Raw genomic sequence first — 21,423 nt, forward strand, 5'->3', positions numbered from 1 at the left:
AGCAAAAATTCTCATGATAGATTAGAAAGTGGTTAAAACTGATTATACACATAAGCACTCTTCAAGAAACTGTGGTTAAGCCATTTAAAGCCTTTTCAGATGGTCTGACTTTTAAACTATGTGCATATATTGCTTTAAGCGGAGATGGAGAAAAAAAAGAAGGTGGAAGGGAGGAGGGGAAGAGAAACAGTATCGAGGACCTAAACTAAAGTAATAACAGTGGAGATGAATATAAGTGGATATAACTATATGGGGGGTGGTCTACCAAAAAAAACCCCAAAACACAAAAAACAAAAAAACCTTCCAGCGTTCTGGTTTTGACAGTATCTTTCATTTATCATTTAAGTATAGTCATTTCTACTAAGGGTAGTTTTTTATTATATTAGAGGAATGCCACTTCTACTTTTGACTCAAAATGAGGACAATGTTCTACCACCTCTTAAAAGATACTAAAAGATACTATGTGAAACAATGCTTTGGGGATTGCGTACAAAGGAAATACCATATCAAATTAAGAACCATTTTTCTACAAATTTTAAAATTTTTTCCTTTCTATAAAAGTATGTCACAAATCTCCTGTCTTAATGTTATTTAAATGCTAATAGTCCACCTATCAAAACAAAAAAGGCCTTGCCATTTTCCCAAATGTCATGAACATCATGAACTGATCCCTTTCTTTTCTAAACTATACTGTTTTATTAATTATATAGAATTCTTCAAGTCAAATGATTAAAAATATTAGAGCCCCAAGACCAAACTGAGCTCTTTGAGTGTATTTCCTTCTACATACTAGATAGGCAGTAGGCACATAGTATATAATAGTTTATGGACTAGGAAACTAAGTGGTCAGGCAATGTCTAATTTTTAAAAATTAAGGAAACTCATTGTATATGGATAATAAAAGTTTCCAATCAGTTTGTGTTATGGGCTGAACTGTGTTTTTCCAACATTCATATGTTGAAGTCCTCACCATCAGTACCTCACAATATTACTATATCTGGAGACAAGGTCTTTAAAGAGGTGATGAGGTTAAAATGAAGTTACTAGGGTGGGCGCTAATTCAATATGACTGGTGTCCTTAAAAGACGAGATCAGGACATGGATACATGCTTGGAGGTAAGACCATCTAAAGACATAGGAAGCATATGGGCATCAATAAGCCAAGGAGAGAGGCCTGGTATAGATACTTCCTTCATGGCCCTCAAAACAAATCAACCCTGCCAACACTTTGACCTCATACTTCTAGCCCCCAGAACTGTGAGAAATTATGAAATAAATTTCTATTGTTTAAGTCATCCAGTCTATGGTTCTCGGTTACGGAAGCCCGAGCAAACAATACAGAAGACAGAGGTCTTCCTCATTCTTCTTAACAGGGCACTGCCATTGTCAATACACCCAGGATAGATTGTTGAGAAAAAGAAATTTTAAGACATGTAACAGCTTTATGGTTTTTAGGAATAATTATTTTTTTGTCTATGCATAAAAGAAACATAGGTAATTATGTACACCAAACTAATAGTTATCACTGGGCTTAAAAAGAAAAAAAACTTCATTTCTACTCTACTCACTTTTTAATTTACATTATTTGTTATGTGAGCATTTGTTACTCTAACAACTTTATGTTTTTTTGTCTTTAAGAAAATGTGCCTACCTCTCCTCCTTTCTACTGAAGCAAATTTATCAGTACAAAAGCCACGTATACCAGTATCAGTTGTGGCAGCAACACTTACTTTTTGGCTGAAAAGGGTTGTCGCCCATCAAGTTGCAGTTGACTTTCTGTAAATTGTCACCTAAGTACTGACACATGATATCAGTCAATTTTATGAGTTACTTTAAGTAATGCCAAATACTGAAACATGAAACTTGGGGTTCAGAAATTCTTGGATCTAATTTTGATCTCAAAACTCACCAGGTGACTCCAGACAAGAGAGCAATTTAAACCTCAGTATTCCTTCCTATAAAATAAAGATACCTAGTATTAGAGTGGATGTCATTAAATTAAATGTACACATACTTAAACTTTTTTCCTATGAAAAGCTCAATTTTTAAGTTTGATATGTCTGACATATACTTGCAACTCAATTTATATAATTGGTTCATTCTTGAATGAACCCAAATTTAGTAAATAAAATGGTGATTCTATTAAGCTATTACTACTTGAAGAAGTCTGAATTATTAACCTACAAATAATTTTTTAAAGTATCCTTTTATAAAAATGAGTAATCATTTCATGATGTATTGTTTTAGTAAGTCTGAATTTTTAAAAACTAAGGGATACTAATCTTTAACTGTAACCTATTCACATTTCAGATACAAATGTGATTATTTCCACAAGAAAACATAACTTTAAATAAACTTTAGTTTATATTTTTCTGATTTTTTATCAGAGATCTTAAAAGGGAAAGAAAATTAATTGGACACATTTCATCACAGATTAATTCATTCAAAAATAACTACTCATTGGGGTGCCTGGATGGCTCAGTCAGAAGAGCATATGACTCTTGTTCTCAGGGTCGTGGGTTCTCAGGTCGTGGGTTTAGAGATTACTAAAAAATAAATAAATAAACCTAAAAAAAACCCCAATAACTACTCATTGCCTTCTAAATGAAAGATAATGTGCTAAGTTCTAGGGAAAAAACAAAAATAAGTAAGTCATAGTCCTTGCCTTCAGAAATTTATAATCTAGTATATTTATATTTCTTTGAGACTGAAAAACTACTGCTATTAGAATAAAAGTTATCAAAAATAAATTTTAATTCATTTATTTAAAACAAGAATTATTCTGGATTCCCACACACACAACAGCATAAATTTTATAAAATTTACAAATTTTAAAATAGCTTTTAGTTATAAAGCAAAAAAAGATAAAAACTTAGATACCTAAAATACTAAAATGCACACTAATTCAACCTTTATTATTTCTCCTTATCCTCAGGCTGACACAAGCAAATTTTCCTGCTCTTTATTTTCCAATTTATTTGGACTGCATTAATCCACAGGGAAAAATAACTATTATTTTAACTTCAGAAGTTACTGTTATAAATGTTTTAACTACTATCACAAGAGACTCTAATGAATATTTTTTTAAAGATTTATTTGAGAGAGAGAGAGAACACGAGTAGAGGGAGGTGCAGAGAGAATCCTCACGCAGACTCCCCACTGAGCACAGAGCCCCACATGGGGCTCAATCCCAGGATCCCAAGATGACGACCCCAGCCAAAATCAAAAGTTGGACACTTTAACTGAGTGAGCCACCCATGCGTCTAATGAATCTTGTGTTTAACTGAATTCACCAAGTCCTGAAGTCTATTTAAATCTGGTTAACTCAATTATTTGAATAGTTGTAGCTTATCTCTAAACTAACATCAGTGTTATGAATATGCCAAGGCGATAAATACATGACAATTTTTGCTCATGTTAAGGACCTACTTGTTACCAAGAATACAGAATATTTTTCAAGAGCCACAATTACACAGCTTATGAGACTCATATGGATTTTTTTTATTTGAGTAGTTATATTGGGTTATAATAATGGTTATATTGAATACTCTATAGTTGACATATATATAGTATTTTTTGCTAAGTGATCATATAAATATTTCTTACCAAAATTCTGAAATTAGTATTCAATGTACAAATATTCAATTAATTAATGACATCTATATGAACAGATATCTACTGCCTATTATGATAGAGATGACTTCAAGATAACCTAGTTCAAAAGCTTAAGGACCATAGTAACCTACTTAGAAACCTCAACTGATACAGTCTCAAACACACTATAAAGTTGGTAATCCTCAGATGTAATCAGAACCATAATTTCAGCCTAAAGCTGCACTGTGTAATATAGTAGCCATTAGCCACATGAGACTATTCAAGTTTAAATTAATTAAAATTGAATAAAATTTAAAATTCAGTTCCTCAGTTTTGCTAGCCACATTTCAAAGGCTTGAAGCCATATGTAGCTGGTGGCTACTGTATTGGACAGTACAGCGATGGAACATTTCTACTGGGCAACACTAGACTAAAGAATCATTGCCATATTTTGTTCTGGTTAATAAACAAACACTTTCATGGATTCCTTCAGCATCTCAGCCACTGAAGCATGCCAAAATTACCACCATAAAAACCTCTCAGGTCACCACTTCAGAATTTTGGTGGTAAGGCATGGAATTCTATGAAGGATTAAATCAGCTGCCATTGAAGTGGACTATCCAGCAAAGATATACGGTGGGGATCTCAAAGTTCCAAAACGTCTCTGATAGCTTCTACAGCTCAGACTGAGCCCCAAAATTGCCAGAAAAAGAGCACTCTATTTCAGCTACTGACTCGTTTCATGACCATGTTTAATACCTTGTTTCTACGAAGAAAAAAATGAATTCCAATTAACTGACTTATCAAAGACTTCTTAGAAAATAATTCATTCACTGTTGGAGACTGCTCATATAATAATTTCAATTCCTATCTTAGTATTTTTTTGTTTCAGCTTTTATATATCTAAAACTAAATATCTTAAATAATTTCTTCTACAAAAATTTTAAAAATCAATGGAAATGTAGGTCTAAATTTTTGTTTGAAAAATTTACTTCTATCCATTGAGAGGTACCACCTGACACAATATCACTGTGTTAAATAAAGGTTATGCATTTGATCTGGTACATAAGCACACAGTATGCCACAGGTGTGCTCTGTACTAGATATAGTTCTATTTACTTTCTGATAAAAAATTAAGCAATTCCACAAACCCCAACATAAAAAAGAGCATTAGGCTAGAAGCCAGAAGAACCAAGTCATAGCCCCAGCGCTGCTACAACTTTCAATCAAATCACCTTACAATTCTGGGTCTCAGCTCTTACGTCAAGTAATAATCTCTACAGCTTAATTTAGCTCTATACTTTACTGTATACTGTATACTTTAAACATTTATTAACAATAAGCAGTAAAACATGGTGAAGAATGAATGCCACATTCAAATTCTGAGTCTACCATTTATTATCTAGATGACCTTGGGAAAGTTAACCTCTGTGCCTTGCTTTACTATATATATGTAACTTATTTCATACAGTTATAGTGAAGATTAAATTAGATAACACAAATAAAACACATAGCTCAGTGCCTGGTACACAGAAATCATCCAATATGCACAGAAAGGGGAACCCTCCTACACTGCTGGTGGAAATGCAAACTGGTGCAGCCACTCTGGAAAACAATATAGAGGTTCCTCAAAAAGTTGAAAATAGAGCTACCCTATGACCCAGCAATTGCACTACTGGGTATTTATTCCAAAGATAGAAATGTAGTCATCCGAAGGTGCACCTGCACCCCCAATGTTCACAGCAGCAATGTCCACAACAGCCCAGCTATGGAAAGAACCCAGATGTCCATCAACAGATTAATGGAAATACACACACACACACACACACACACACACACACACAGGAATATTATGCAGCCATCAAAAAATGAAATCTTACCATTTGCAACAACATGAATGGAACTAGAGGGTATTATACTAAGCGAAATAAGTCAATCAGGGAAAGACAATTATCATATGATCTCAATGATATGTGGAATTTGAGAAACAAGGCAGAGGATCATAGGGGAGGAGAGGGAAAAAAATGAAACAAGAAGAAACCAGAGAGGGAGACAAACCATAAGAGACTCTTAATCTCAGGAAACAAACTGAGGGCTGCTGGAGTGGAGGGGGTGGGAGGGATAGGGTGGCTGGGTGATGGACATTGGGGAGGGTGTGTGTTGTGGTGAGCACTGTGTATTGTGTAAGACTAATGAATCACAGACCTGTACCCTGAAACAAATAATACATTATATGTTAATAATTTAAAAAAATAAAATTTAAAAATAATTAATTAAAAGAAGAAATCATCCAATAAATCTTAACAATTTTTAACTCTGTGCTTAATACCACTTTCAAGAACTCTAAGAAGAGATCATAATTTTGTTACTATACTAGAATTTACAAGCTATCAGCTGAGCATTTACAAATTATTTTGTGAGATCTTCATTACAGTAATATTTCATACGATGAAATGTTAGTTTTGTTAAGTATACCTTCTAGAATGTAGCTGTCAAATCTATCCTATTTTCATCTTTTTAAGAAAGAAGCATTTATAAACTAGTGAAAACAAAAAATTTTAAACCTTCATATAAACATAACACACATACCTACAATTTATCAATACTGTACACACACCTACAATTTATCAATACTGTTAAATTATATACTACTAGTCTCACAGAATAAAACAAGTATCTAATTCAAAAATACCAACATACAAAAATTAACATTTGGATAAAGTGCCTTATACTTCCATTAAAAAACCCTTTCATTTTACATGTATCACTGTATTTTAATTTTTTAAAAAATTTTTTAAAAATGAGTAAACAGCAAGTAAAATAAAAAAGTGAATGTGAGGAACATGGTGAATGGTTAAATTCTCCATCTCCCCATACCCCAAAAGTTAGTTATGCAATGAAATAATCTGAGAACTACATTATAAGTTAATCTTTGTTTTTTTTTTATCATAAAAATAATGTTTTAATTGGGGGTCTGCATTCCTAACCAAGAAATTAGCAACACCAAAAACCAGATTAACATAAAAGGGGAAATACAAAACCAAAATTAATAAAACCATTTTAAATACTAAAAATTGTTATTCAAAACAAGAATAGCATATACAAATAACGTTCAACTAACTCATAAATTTTGTCTAAGATTAACAAGCTAGCTGTAAGAAACACTAAACCTTTAACACTTTTACTTATATACTTAGAAGAGTTTTTCAGTGGAATGATCTGGATGACATAGGGTCACCAAAACACCGTCATTTTTTTCCTCTCACAAATTTCACAAGAAATCAGGTATTCAAATCCTTCCACTGACTTTAAAGCTTTGGTTTATGTTCTATTTCATTTTATAAGCAATTCTTCAGTCTTAGTGACTAATGGCATACTGAAATGGAGGTCTATAATTTTAGAATTCTAATCCCAAATGAATAGAGCTTTAAGGATTCAAAGTGGGTGCTTAACTATGAGTAACAATTTAATATTTCCAACCCCGGTTCTTTGATCTCTCAAGAATTTCCAACTATCTCAAGGTGATACTAGAAAATTCATTTTAATGTTCATTATCTTAAAAACATACACAGTCTCTTGAGGACAGAGAGTCATTTTAAAAATTCCACTTTTATATCACCTTAATATCCATCACCTATTGATTCCATCATGGAAATTAACTGTAACAGGGTTAGAACAACAGAGAATGATGATGTGTACCTTCGCATATAATCACACAAATACAAACCTTAAGGCATAAGCAATAAACTCAATATAACTGAAAAAGACAACTATTTCGTAAAATTCAGATGTTTAAAATATGAAATTTTATAAAGAAATTAACTTATTAAATTTATTTACAAACATTAAGCAGATGAAACCAAATTTCAAATCAGTACTTCCCACTTTTATGCCTCTTATTTTTTAAAATGCTTTATTGTTAGAAAACTCAGTACCTATCTTTTTTAAGAATCAGTCCAGTTAATCAGTTACTGTTAAAAAACACACATTCTTGAAAAGGGCACATTTCAACCACACAAAATGTACAATTACAAACATCTGATCACTAGCAGCTAAAATACTACAGACAAAACACTGGGGGATCATAGATACTTCAGAAGATACCTCATTAAATCTTAACCAATTTCTGAAAGATTCTAATTTTTATTTTAAGCAGAATACTGCGTTCTGGAAAATGGTCACCCCAAGAATAGGAGAAAAGGTCCCCAAAAGAGGAGAATGTTGATATACAGTATTATTTTTTAAATAAACCAAACATTTCAAATGTCATTTTAAAAAAAGATCATACGTGCAGGAATCTTAACAGTGAACAGGCAAAGAAAGAAAGAAGGGAACGGATTGGAACTCAACCTTGATTGAAGTTAATAGGAAAAAAGACAGGACAGAATAGGAATGGAAAGGAAACATTCCATGCAGAAAGAACAGCATGTGCAAAAGATCTATGGCACAGCAAATACCAGAAACTAACCCCCCCCCAAAAAAAACTAGTGTGAGTGGAAAAGAAAAGCAAGGGGGTATATGGTAGGAGATAAGACAGAAGTCAAACAACACAGCACCCCAGAGATCATGTTAGGAATTTTTCCCTTAACCTAAGAGCAATGGAAAGCCAATGAGGGGATTTTCAGAAAGAACTGATAGGATCAGATTTGTGTTACAGTGTCAAAATAACAGAATTTGAGTCTAAAATCAAAGAGACAGTGGTTTTATTCTATTCTGTCCTTATCAATCCCCACTTGGCATACTGTGTATTGGCTATGACTCTTTCAGCTATAAGAGGTAACAGAAAACCCAACTCAAACTGGCTTAAGCAAAAGAGAATTCCTTGGCTCATTTACAGAACTAAATACAGGTACAATTTAAACAACGATATGTAAATCTAGTTTTTCTATCTCCATTCCTGGGTTTCACTTTCTCTGTTGTTTCGACCCTCACAAGAGGCTCCCCACTGTGAATGACTATACCAGCTCCAACTAAACACCTTCCAAGACTCAAGTCTAGGACACTAATAAGAGGACTAGCTGTGACTGCAGTTGACTGGCTTGGCTTAAGTCATATGCCCTTCCCAAATCCAATCATTACTGCTAAGGACTTAAAATAGTTTAGTCCTGTATCACATGCTCCCCCTGGTACCAGAGATAGAGATCCAACCAACCAACCAACCAACAACAAAACAAAACAAAACAAAACAAGACAAAACAAAAAAACCAGTAAGATAAAGATTTTCCCAAAGGAAAATCAAGATATTCTGTTACCAAAGTAGGAGGGAAAATGTTGAGTAGCAAAAACAGATATCCATGAATTAGAATTACAGCTCTGTCTAGGTCAAAAGACTAAAGATATTTAACCTAGGAAACATGAGACTGTGGGGTAGAGATGGTAGAAGTAAAAGCTATTTACAGATATTTTTACGTTTGTTATGAGAAAGAAGGAGAGAGGATAACTTATTCTTTGTGGCTCAAGTGATAAAAACAATAACAATATTAGTAATATTTAGTTGTTTTGAGTAAACTAGAGAATGTCATTACTAGTATTGAGCTTCAACACAACTACTTGATTCATTATATACTATTATGCTATCATAATTACAGATCATGCTATTTATAACAACTTTCATTACCATTGGCTAACATTAATTAAATGCATACACTACTTTGTCTAATCCTCAAAAACTCTGACATAGACGCTATTATCATCCTCACTCTACAGCTGCAGAAACTGAATTATAGAGGTTAAGTACCTTGCTCAAAGTAACACAAATAAGAGTAGAGCAAGGATTCAAATCTAGGCACTTAAAAGGCCAGAGATTTCAGCCATATACTACTTGCCTCCATCAGGAACAAGGGAAGCAGATTTCACCTCAACATAAGAACAAACAATTAATAGTTAAAATACCAGGAAATGAGATTAACTCAAGACGTGATACATCATCAAAGAAAAATATGAAAAATTTAAGCATTATATAATTGAAAATGGTCACTTTCAACATCTCCAAGGGCCCTTACAACCCTAACACTATAAACATATCCATCTGTTATAGGGATGTAAATTTTTACCTAGACAGAGGGACAAAGGGGATTTATTATTTCAGTTAAAAAAAAAAAACTGTTCTAATTGAGAATGTTGAATTATGAAATGCCATTTGGTATTATGAATAAAGTCTTTTGGTAATCAACCTACCATACCCAAATATTTTCTAGAAACCTTCAAGTTCAATGTAATGAATGAAGCAACTGGGTTGTGAAGTTCAACACTGAGGATAAAATTCTTGAGTTTATTCAAAGTAAGTAAACTCCCGAAGAAAAAATAATAGTTGATAATTTTAAACAATATAAATTGCATTTTAATAAACAGGTTTGATGTGAACTCCCAATGATCAAGATCTACTTCATTGATACTGATTCAGAGTAAAATCTGAAATCTCAAATCATCATGATAACCCAACTTTTTGAAATTTTAACATTTTTGATAACACAAAATTTTTTTAATGTAGTATCAGTAAGTAGGCCTGTGCTTCAGAAGACTGCTTACATCTACAAATCAATGTAAATCAGCAGAGTCGTTAAAAGCTTCTATGTAAAAGGAACCCTTCTTCATATAAGGATATGGGGAATCTCTCTTTGCACCACCTCCATTTCATCTAAGTAAAACCCCTGCTGACCCTGATCCAGGCTGCAGTCCATTTGCTCTAGTTATCACCACCCATCTGTCAGTCAAAACTAAGCTGAGCCCAGCAGTACAGCTCCCACATTTTCTACCGCACAGTATTCTGCTAAAGGTATCCATCTGAAAATCCCAATAACCGTCCCCTTGCCAAATCAAATTACCCTTTCTTCATTCACCTTTTCCTTATCTTACATCTGTTTTATCCGCATTTCTTGAAACAGCCTCCTCAAAATTTTTTTATATAACAATAGACTGGTTCTTCACCCACCTCCTATTTAACTCTATACAGATTTTCCATATTCTCTTGCTCCTTAAGTAGTATAAAATCAGGGTTTTCATAGAGTTTAGTCCTCAGTCCTACACAAATTGTTCCCTAAATGACAGATCTAATAAATTCCACAGTCTTAGCTATCAGCTCTCAATAGCAGCCTATAAAATCATCAAATATTAATCTCCAACCCTGACTCCTCAACTAAGTTCCAGCCTGTCATCTCTTAACTGCTGAAAACTGCTACCTGGATATTAACACTCACTTCAAATTCAGTATTTCCAGAACTGAACGTAACTTCTCCATAAAAATTAGCCCTACAGCATTATTCATAATAGCCAAGAAATGAAAACAAGCCAAATGTTCATCAACTGATAAATGAATAAACAAAACGATATATCCATACAATGGAATATTATTCAGCAGTAAAAAAAAATGAAGTACTGATACATGCTAAATGGATGAACCTTGAGAACATTATGCTAAGTGAAAGAAGTCAGTCACATAGTGTATGACTCCATCAATATCAAACGTCCAGAATAGGCAAATCCATAGAAACAGAAAGTACATTGTGGTTGCTAAGGCCTGTGCCATGGGGAAAATGGGGAGAGACTGCTTACTGAGTAATGGATTTCCTTTTGAGAAGCTGAAACTACTATTCTGAGATTAGTGTTGATGCTTGTTTAACACTGTGAGTGTACTAAATGCCACTGAATTGTACACTTCAACATAATTGAAATGGTGAACTTAATGTTACGTTAACCTCACCTCAGTTTATAAAAATTAGTTCTACCTTTGCACTTCTCTTTTTCCACCAATGAAAACTGTCATCCTTCTGATCTTGAGTCCTCAAAATTTTTTTAATAATTTTTTTCTTAAGTAGGATCCACGCCCAGTGCAGAATTCAACACGGGGCTTGAACTCACAACCCCAAGATCAATATCTCAGCCAAGATTAAGAGTCAGATGCTTAACCAATGGGTAAGCCATCAAAGTGCCCCATCTTAAAAGTTCTTTTCAGTGTTTCCCTCTTTTACTTATCATATCTAATCAATTCCCCAGTCCTATAGTCTTCCTTCAGAATATTTCCTACAACCACCCTTCATTTTCCATTCACTATGTACTTGTTCAGGCCCTTAAAACCTCACACCCGTTGTAAGATTTACTTTGTAAAACTCACTTTATACTGGCCTCACAGCATCCAGATCTGATTTCATCCATTTAACACAGAACCACCAAATTAACAATGCCCTAACATAATGTTTTCATTGTGTCACTTATCAATTCCAAACTCCTCAGTAACTCTCCACCAATCCATGCAAAGCTGTGTTATCCTAGACCCAGAAGTTTCCAGAACGCAGTGAGGTACAGAACAGGCCAAATGTTCTAGGAACTGTCACTTCCACCAGTGGTTGGTGCTGCCAGGCTGCAAGGCTACTCCTATGATATCTAACCCAAGAAAAGAACATGCAATCCTGAGATTACTAGGCTGAGGTTGGACCGAGGGAAGACCAAGGCATCATATCCTACAAAATTAATATACAGCATCTGGCACCTAGTAAATATTATAGTGAATGAAATGAACTTTTTGAGACTCAATTCCCTGTAAAGGACAGATCATGATAATACCACCCATCTCAAAGAAGCATTTGTTTTGAGCATGAAATATGATCTAAGAATATACTTTTTAATTTCTAAAACACTACAATAAAAGATTAGAAAGACATCTCTTGTGTTACAACTTCTCAAGCATAAATACCAACAATGTAGTGTCAAAAAAGTAGGGCCAATTTTCTTATTTATTTTTTTTCTATTCAGTAAAGGTAAGAGGTCTATTACTATTTTTACCCATGGGGGGGGGGGAACCCATTTTGTTTATTAGGGCCTTTCTATCATTAGTCAGCAATCCTGTATAAAGTCAGATAATCTTAAATGTTGAATGGAAAAAGCAAAATGGGTAAACAAAGCAGGCCGGGATTACCTACATCTAAAACACTCAAACCCCTCCCAAGCCCTTCAGGTTTTGCTTCTCAAACTTACCAAAGGTAACAATACCCACAAAATAAGGAACACACAGGGGTAGAGCCTAGAAGCAAGGAGCAAATTATTTCATAGACTAATGATCTTTGCTTTGGTTAATAGCCCTCAAATCGAAGGCATTCAAGCAGTTGTCATGCTGAAGAAATCCCAAACCTAGCAAAAAAAAAAAAAAAAGAAGAAGAAGAAAAGTATGAAAAAGTATGTATTTGATTAACTTCTAAGGATGAAATCTTAGAAGTCCACAAACCCCAACTTGAGAAATTTAAGACATATTAATTTACTTAAAAATAACTATAATAAAACCATTACATATTAATATAAATATTTGTGTGAAAAATATTTTCCAAAACAAAAAATTTAGAGAAGTGGCATTGTTCTACATTTTTGCAAAACCCATTTATAGCTGTCTTAATAAAGACAGCTGTATTCTCTTATCTGCTTCTACATTTAATCTGTTGCACTACATTGTTCTGCTGAAATGAGGAAAACCCAGCCTCACAAGATAGGTAGGTAGTAAAGAGAGGATCTTGTAGAACCCTCGAAAGCGCCTCAAGTCCCCAAGACCACAGTCAGAGACTGCTACACTACATAAATCAATTCAAAGCCTTTGTTTAAAAAGGAGAGCTAAATTACTATCCTGGCTATATTGGCTGGTCAAAAATTTTGTATATACCAATCCAAAGAGTAAAATAATAACTTTAAATAGGGAGTATTCACATGATGAGCACAACTCTAAGAAAAAGCATTTATCAAGCAGGGTATAAGGCACTGTTTAAAAACAAAAAGATGCAAAACATATACCATTCCAAAAAAAAAAAAATCACACTGTGCTCATCATGATATACTAAACCAGAAAAGCAGAAATGTTTGCAATGAAAAATAATTGGAATAAAAAATATTTTTGGTTTAATCCAGTTCACCAAAAAGCCTAAATACTACACCCTGATCCTACAGGGTTTCAGTTAATCGTTGTATACTGCAGAGGAGCTCTGAAGGTGAAGTTGGGAAGGGAAGAAAAACCGGTAACAACAAAAATATTTTGGAACAGAAACCTCAAGGAATAACTTTCTAAGTACTACCTGCATTCATTAGAGATGGAGTGGAAACAGCTGAAAAAACTACCTTGGTACTAGATGAAGAGGCAAGCAGGTTTAATATGTGTTTTGGAAAGGGGTGGAACTCTGTATATCTAACCATCCAAATTAACCATTAACCTTCAATATACTACCAGAATCCATAGAAACAATTTGTTTTTGATTTTCTTTCTCGAGTAGTTCTAGTTGTAAAGATTGACATTTTATGGCTTTGTTTCCTAGAAATCTTCAAACGACATCTTATTACTTTCAAACAGAATAAAATTCATCGTATTTTACAATTACTATGTGAGCCTATAAAATCCTTTTATAAATTTAAGATACATTATGTGATTTTAGTGATTTTATTTTTCCTACCTCTTGAAATATTTTGCTAATTCTATCATCCCAGGTATTATTTCACAATTGCTAAACAAATATTCCCAACTATGCTTACAAAAAACCAAAATATTAAGAAAACATAAGAATGATTTAATTGCCTAGAAGGATAATGCAACAATGAAATAAATCATCATTATGCATTATCTTTCACTTATCTTTCAGTATTCTTATTGTTTTGCACAAAACATTGCATCAACTTTCATAAAGATAGGTAAGATTGAAGACATCATATTTGCAGTCTGCGTCGAGAAGGAAAAACTTTACTTCTACCCTTTTATGTTGCAGTACCTGAGGACCTGTGGATTAAACTAACAAAAAACAGATTAACAGGATGAAAAGCACATAATTTTTATTAATATTTATTTCCACGGGAATTCACAAAAAAGGAGTAAAGCTCAAAGAAGAGGTTAGACTCAAGGTCTTACATACCATTTTAACAAAGGAAAGGGGATTAGGGCTTTGAGACAATAAATCATGGAGAAGTAACTAGAAGATACATGGGAGAACTAATGGAAAATAAGGGTTATTCTCATTAGGTCTGTTCATGCAAACTCATGTTGGTATTAACTCTCCATCTCAAGTAGTAAGAGTCACTGTTCCTTTCCTACTACAAGGGGGAAAACATCTTCACGAAGAGATACTTATGACTGGCTTTTAGGCAGATAACAGGAGGACAGAAAACAGTTTTTGTTTGTTAATTCTAAATTGCCGTCCACTCAAAATAATCCTTAGGTCAAAATGGCATATGTTAGCGCAGCATAACCTGATCTTCTTCATCTGTCTTCAGTTTTCTCTGAATATAGTTAAGAACTCAGAACTTTTATTTTCTGCCCATTATCGAACAGAAGAAAACTGGCAGAGGTCGCATTTCACAATTATTAAATAAACCTAAAAATGAATGCAAAGATAGATAGCAAGCACCTTACAGTCTAATGAAGAAATTTGGGAAATCTCAGACTGAATCTTCAGGGGAGCGTAACTTGATACACTTCATAAGCGAACAAGTGTTGAATGCAGGTATATATGATGGTGACTAGAAAGAAATAGATGACGTAGAAAATTTTTTAATTCCTTGGATTGGTTATGCTAATTGGTATCTACAAATCTAGAACTGAAAATATCTTGCAATTATGAAGCAAAGAAGATGGCCAGCCTCCCTTCAACAAAATTAAGAACCCTTAAAAGTTTCAAAAAATTCTTTAAGTATGGCATTTAATGATGCACGTGCAAAAAATCAAAATCAAAATCAAACCCAGGAATGATTAGCTAGAACTTATTAGAAGTACTTTAAATGTCAAATCAGTATTTACAAGATGGATATGAACATTTCAGGTTCACATGACAGTTGCTAAGTAGTCACATTCAGACAACGTTGCCTATTTCAGATACAGATACCTTCAAAACCTGGAAAATATATATAAAAATCTGGGCTACACGGGACAGTGAAACATCCTAAACTTGAAAGATGTAGATCTACACAGAGCTTCAGAAAAGGAGTAAGAACAGAACGAAGATTAATACAAAAATTACAAGAATGGACAAAACAATTTAAAATTTGTCAGAAATACAACTTGTGACAAAATTTTTATAAGTGTAGAACTGGCTTAATATTACCCAGCAAGAAATTTTCTTGATTTGCCAATATCAGGAAGAATAGGGTTGAACTTCTATGGATTTTCAAAAATGGGAAGAAAAGTCAACTGCACATAATCTGGACTTCATACATATTTGATGATTCTTACTGTCCTAAGAAAAACGAGTTTTTCTTCTCAGCTCAATGCATTCTCAAGCATAAATGAATTCAAAATCCCTTGCAGGAGCGCCTGGGTGGCTCAGTCCGTTGAGCAACCAGCTCTTGATTTCTACTCAGGTCATGAGATAAGGGTCCTGGGATCAAGCCCCATGCTCAGCAGGGAGTCTGCTTGAGGATTCTTTCTCTCCCTCTCCCTCTGCCTCTCCCCTCACTCGCAGCACTCTCTCTCTAAAAATAAATAAATAAATCTTAAAAAAAAAACCTTGCATAAATTAACACGAGAGCTGTACTATAAAAAAACTACAGGAGAAGTAGATACACTCATTAAGAAGGTAAGAACTTACACTTGCAAAGGAATGACTTGAAAATGATGACCTATGATTGGTAATAGCAGAGAGAATTCTTTCAGTGTATGGGAAAAGCTTCAATTACCAAGAAGAATCTTCCTCATGCAACTAGGAAAAGAACTTGCGGGAACTAGAAAGAGAATTTGTCTAACCCTTCAACCACAACGGTTGTTTTTGCACAGATCCTCAAAGCGGGAAGAATAAAGGAAGATGTTCTTTGTGTGCATATAAAAACTAAAAGAGTGTGCATATTCATTGTAGGGGTGGAATGCAATTAGATGCATGATAAATGTTTTTCATGTCTCAAGATATATACAAAGAGACTATGTTTAAATTCTAATTAAAAGCTCTAATGAGTTTTTTACATTGTTCCTTTATTCTTCTATAAATTATATAATGAAAATTATACAAAATAATTTAAAATCTAAAAAAAAAAAGAGAAAGAAACACTTCCTTTCAAACTGGATGGTGAATAGCGGTAGCTATTTTTCCCGGTATAATGATAGTTAAAAGATTGCTGGGGTGCCTGGGTGGCTCAGTCAGCTAAGCGTCTGCCTTCTGCTCAGGTCATGATTCCAGGGTCCTGGGATAGAGCCCTCTATTGGGCTCCCTGCTCAGCAGGGAGCCTGCTTCTCCCTCTCCTTCTCCCTGCCCCTCTGCCTACTTGTGATCCCTCTCTCTCCCTCTGTCAAATAAATAAAATCTTTAAAAGAAAGAAAAAGAAAACTGCTTTGTAGAAATGAATAAAAATTCCAAACACGCGTTTGACACAAACTACCAAGTAAATCATTATTTATATCTTTAAAATAATCTGACTGAAAAATCAGATTTTTGGACTCCTCTGAAGCAGGAAAAGATAAACTAGTCAGGATTATATATTTAATTAGTGAACATGTCATAAATAAATATATCTCACCTTTCAAAAGTTATTTTTGAAATGTAACAAAATATATTGTCAATAATCTCCAATTTCCTGTAACCTAAAACTATAGTTTACTTTCTATTTGCCAGAATTTTTATTCCACAGATACATTCCCTGTTGAATTTGTGCAGAAAAAAACCCAAAAAACAAAAAAACTTGGTATGGTTCTAAGTGTTATTTTGAATAAATAAAGCAAGTATGGGAGAAGAGCGTACAAAAATTAAATATTTCCTTTCCTTTGCCTTCCTCTCCCCTACTAAAAAAGTCAATTCTGAGTAGTAAAACACTGGACTAAAGAAACAGGACTGGATTAGACAGCTTAACTGGTATGAATGGGTTGAAGTGGGGATGCTGAGATTTGTTCTCCAACATTTAACTACCTCAGAACTTTCCTATTAATCATAGCTCACCACCGCTACAAGGGCCCTAAGCAAACTTTCAAAGGAGGCAAAGTCTCTGACATCTACTTTCTAAGCCTCCTCTCCCCTAACAACCCTAGGCCCTAGGCTCTGATGCCAACAGGTAGCAGCAACTCTAAGTTCCCTAAACTAGGTAAATTGGTCCTATCCTTCAAAACTGCTCCTTTCCTTCACCCCCAAATACCCATTTCTAGAGGACTGCTCCCAATGACCTCATTATCAGATTACTGCTAATTGGTATGAATTTGCCATTCATACTAACACTAATTCATACCAATACTAATGCCAAAATATCACTCCCTACATTACTTGCTAATTGCAAAAGAAAAAACTTATCGTGGAAAAATAGTCTGTCACCATTTTATTGGAGAGATCAAATTTAGGATTACTAATAGGATTAACAGATAAGCCTCCTTTATGTGCCTTCAGATGTTGTTTAATGTGAAGTACACTGCGTGACTTAAGTATTCTTGCCAAAAATATTCAGCCTGACCAACACAAGCCTTCAGATCTAAGTTCAAGTTTACAGAAAATACAGGGGATACAAGGTACAATTTAAACCTAATGAAGAGGAAACTGTCAGTAAAATACAGAATGTGGGTTATTCTACAAGACTACTGGTAGCCTGGTCTTTTCAAAAGGTCAATGTCATCAAAAACAAAAAAAAAAAAAAAGAGAGAGAGAGAGGGAACTACACCGAGTTAAAAGAAACTAACACAAACAAACGTAATGAATGCATGATTGGATACTGGTTCCAAAATTAATGACTAAAAAGGACATTTTCGGGACAATGGGGAAAATGTTAATATATACTACATACCTATATTAGATTGTGGAGATTATTCTTAAGTATGAATACAGTACTGTACTTATACAGAAAATTGGTCTTATTCTTAAGACATCCATATAGACGACACATCGACAGGACTTCGGTGTGAATTATGTTATCGGCAATGTGCTCTGAGAAAATGTTCACCGAAAGACTGTAAGATAGGCAGATAAAGGAAATGTGGCAAAATGGCCACACTTTTAAAACTAGGTGGTACATGTGAATGTCCAAATGGGCTATTCTTCAACTTTTTGATGTTTGGGGGGAAAAATATAATGAAAACTTCAGTAATAAAAAAGTTGAAAAGCTAAAAATAAACTCTTAAAAACAAAAATGTAAAAGGAGCAGTTGAATAGTATTTCTTAAATTTTGTAGGTGGGCCTCCTTGCTTCTCCTCAGTCACCTTATTCCCACAAAAAAATGAAACCTAATACAGTGAATTGCACTGAATGAGGAATCAGAAGACCTAAGGTTCTAGAAATGGTTCAATCACTTCCTAGCCATGACCTCATTAAAGATGTCTCCCTGAGGCTCTCTTCCCTCATCTTCGAAACAGTTCCATAAACACAGACCAAGGCAAAAGGGGTCCTGAGGTACAAATAAGGCATATCAATAACAGATACAAATGCAAGATACAGTTATAACGGTATTTGTACTGATGTTTTTAAAACGTCAAGAGCGTACATCCCTAACAATCCTCTAAGCAAACCAGTGCCTTCAATGGCACAGCCAAGTTTCCACTTAGAAAGCGTGAGTTGTCACTAATCCCCCCCCCCCCAGGCAAGACTTGTCACAAATGCTGAGGTGGCTTTTGTGCTTTAAAACTCTCCTAGGTTTCCATTTTATGTCTAATGGCACTAAAAGACGTCAAGTTCTTAAGACCCAGTCCAAATCTGAAAACAGTAACGTTTAAGTTCACAGAATTTTTAAAAAACAAATCTCTGCAAACAAAGAGAACCCCTTGGACCAAGGTCTTCCCGTGCTTGCAGAAGCGGGTTCACTTTGACGTTTCTCCTCTCTAGCAGATTCTCCTTAAAAGCCTTCAAACTTGAGCTAAGTTGGGAGGAACTCCCTCCATCTCTAGAGCAGGATAAAACCTCAGAGTGAGCTCATTCTTTCCGCCTCGTTAAGGGAAACCTGAAAGGACGGTCAGTAAATCGTGTATCCAACTCCACGTTTCTCAGGGCCGTTCTGTAGACAATAACGGGACTTCTCGGGCAGAGCTGGGAAGTCCCTTTGACAAGAACGAGGCTGTGAGCGTGGGATGACTGGTCACCTGGGCGGGGGGACAGGGACCCTTGGGCCCCGGATGCCTGAAAGTTCGGAACCCCCTTCGGTCTCGGGCTACCATGAAGAGACTCCGGGGAGCGTTGTTGTTTGGGAAGCATGGGTCCCCGCCAAACACCGGCACAAAATGTACGGCGGACCAAAGGGAGTAGTAGAGAGAAAAGCCAAACCCAGGCTGGGGCAAACAGGCACAGGCCCTGGGAGGCGACGTGGAGGAGGCACAGGAGGTGGAGGAGGCGGAGGAGGAGACGGAGGAAGACGCGGCGGAGGCCTGCGCGGCTCCGGCCTGCCGCACCGAGCCGTCTGCCGCGTCGCGCCGGGATCCCTCCCCCGCTGGGGCCGGCGCAAGATGGCGGTCCGGCCGCCGCCGCGCAGCCGGTCCCCTCCCCCGCGCCCTGGGCGCTCTCGGCAAACCGCGCCGGCCTCGACACCCCCGGCCCAGCGCCCCCGGAGTGAGGCGGCGCAGGCCGCGCGGGAGGGCCTCTGCCTGCTGCAGCGCGGGGCGGGCGGGGGCGGGGGGCGCTTACCGTGAGCGGAGCGGATCGGCCTGACTGGGGCCCTGAGGAGGAGGAGAAAGAGGAGGAGGAAAAGGAGGAGCACGAAAAACTACACAGCGGCGACGGCGGCGGCTCCCATTGCGGAGCAGCAGCTGAGCCGTGGGAAGGGGGGTTCTCGTGGAGCCGGCGCGCTGCCTCATGGGTAGGCTCCGGGTCAGCCTCCGCGCGTCCGGGCTCCCTTTCTTCTCGCCGACGCGGGAGGCGGGCGCGGGCATGTGCGTCGCGTCGCAGGCCCTCGAAGGCCGCGGCACCCCGCCACGCGCTGGCCGCGGGCGAGGGCCAGGGTCCGGGCCTGGCGAGACTGTGGGTGGCGATCCAGAAGTCGGGGCTTGCACCGCAGCTGAAGGCGTGGGAACATGAGTTCTGGGTCCTCCCTGTGTGTAACAGCTAGTTCTCCGCAGACTTGGAAAGTAAGGTGGTCTAGGAAGAGAGGCGCCATTACAAAGAAATACCGTGCCTGAGGAGCGAAGACATAAGCCAGATGAGACATAAAGTCGGGTTCTTTTAATAATTGGCTAATTTTCCCATATTTGTTTCAAACATACCGTTTCGCTTGTGTCTCCCTTAATTCCTAACTCTGCCCTATGGATCCGTATAATAACTTAAAAAAAAAAGTTAAATGCATTTATAAGAACACTTAGCAAGATACTGCTTGCATAAATACTTGTTACACCTTATATTCTGATGTGTAAGGGGAGTTTCCTCTCCCAGTTGTCCTCACAGGATCAGTCTTGCTTCCTTAGATCCTTAACACACACACCAATCACTGCATTAACCCATCACTGAATCGAACTAATTCTTCCTATTTGAATTAGTTTCTTCTTTCTCATCCAGACAGCCTCCAGCTTTTCTATGGTGTTTAGCGTTATAGTCACTTCCTTACTGATTGCCACCCCCAGATCAATCTTACCAAGGCCATTATCCCTAGACCTGGAATAGCTACAGGTAACCATGACCTGTTCTTCCCACAACTGTGCCTGAGATAGTCTATCCAACTTTCTCTTTCTTTCTGGCCCTGAAAGTAAGCTTTACAGGAAAAGAGAATAATCAAAAAAACAAACTGGAAATCTAGAAGTTCAAAAATCTTGCCGTATTCTTAAGTCATTATAATTCAAATCAAATTCTATTGGTTTGCAAAGCATGTTATGGTAATGAAAATAAACTGAAGATTTCACTCTGCGTTCTATAGTTTGGTCCCAGGTGTAGAGAAAGAAACTTAATGCTGTTAGACCCTAGAACTAATTTAAATCGAGGGGATGATTCATGCCAA

General features: G+C 36.3%; 1 protein-coding gene across 7 annotated transcripts in view; it reads right to left on the bottom strand.

Moving 5' to 3' along the window:
• Positions 1-21,423, bottom strand: part of ZNF280D (zinc finger protein 280D) — a 297,062-nt gene that overhangs the window by 106,562 nt on the left and 169,077 nt on the right. For 2 of the 7 annotated variants that reach the window (XM_045789467.2, XM_045789772.2), the window contains exons 1-3: positions 20,124-20,213; positions 1,910-1,955; positions 1,731-1,797 (exon numbers count right to left, since the gene is read on the bottom strand). The exons of 1 other annotated variant lie outside the window; for it this stretch is intronic. In XM_045789467.2, the coding sequence (XP_045645423.1) occupies positions 1,731-1,758 (28 nt within the window). In that variant the 5' untranslated portion in view covers positions 1,759-1,797; positions 1,910-1,955; positions 20,124-20,213. Of the gene's footprint in view, positions 1-1,730; positions 1,798-1,909; positions 1,956-20,123; positions 20,320-21,423 lie in introns of those variants that run through there. 4 more of the 7 variants (XM_045789542.2, XM_045789682.2, XM_087859136.1 and 1 more) reach the window with 4 other exon arrangements.

This window comes from Ursus americanus, chromosome 36 (genome assembly GCF_024610735.1).
Source record: "Ursus americanus isolate L20-20 chromosome 36, mUrsAme1.1.p, whole genome shotgun sequence".
Classification (NCBI taxonomy): domain Eukaryota; kingdom Metazoa; phylum Chordata; class Mammalia; order Carnivora; family Ursidae; genus Ursus; species Ursus americanus.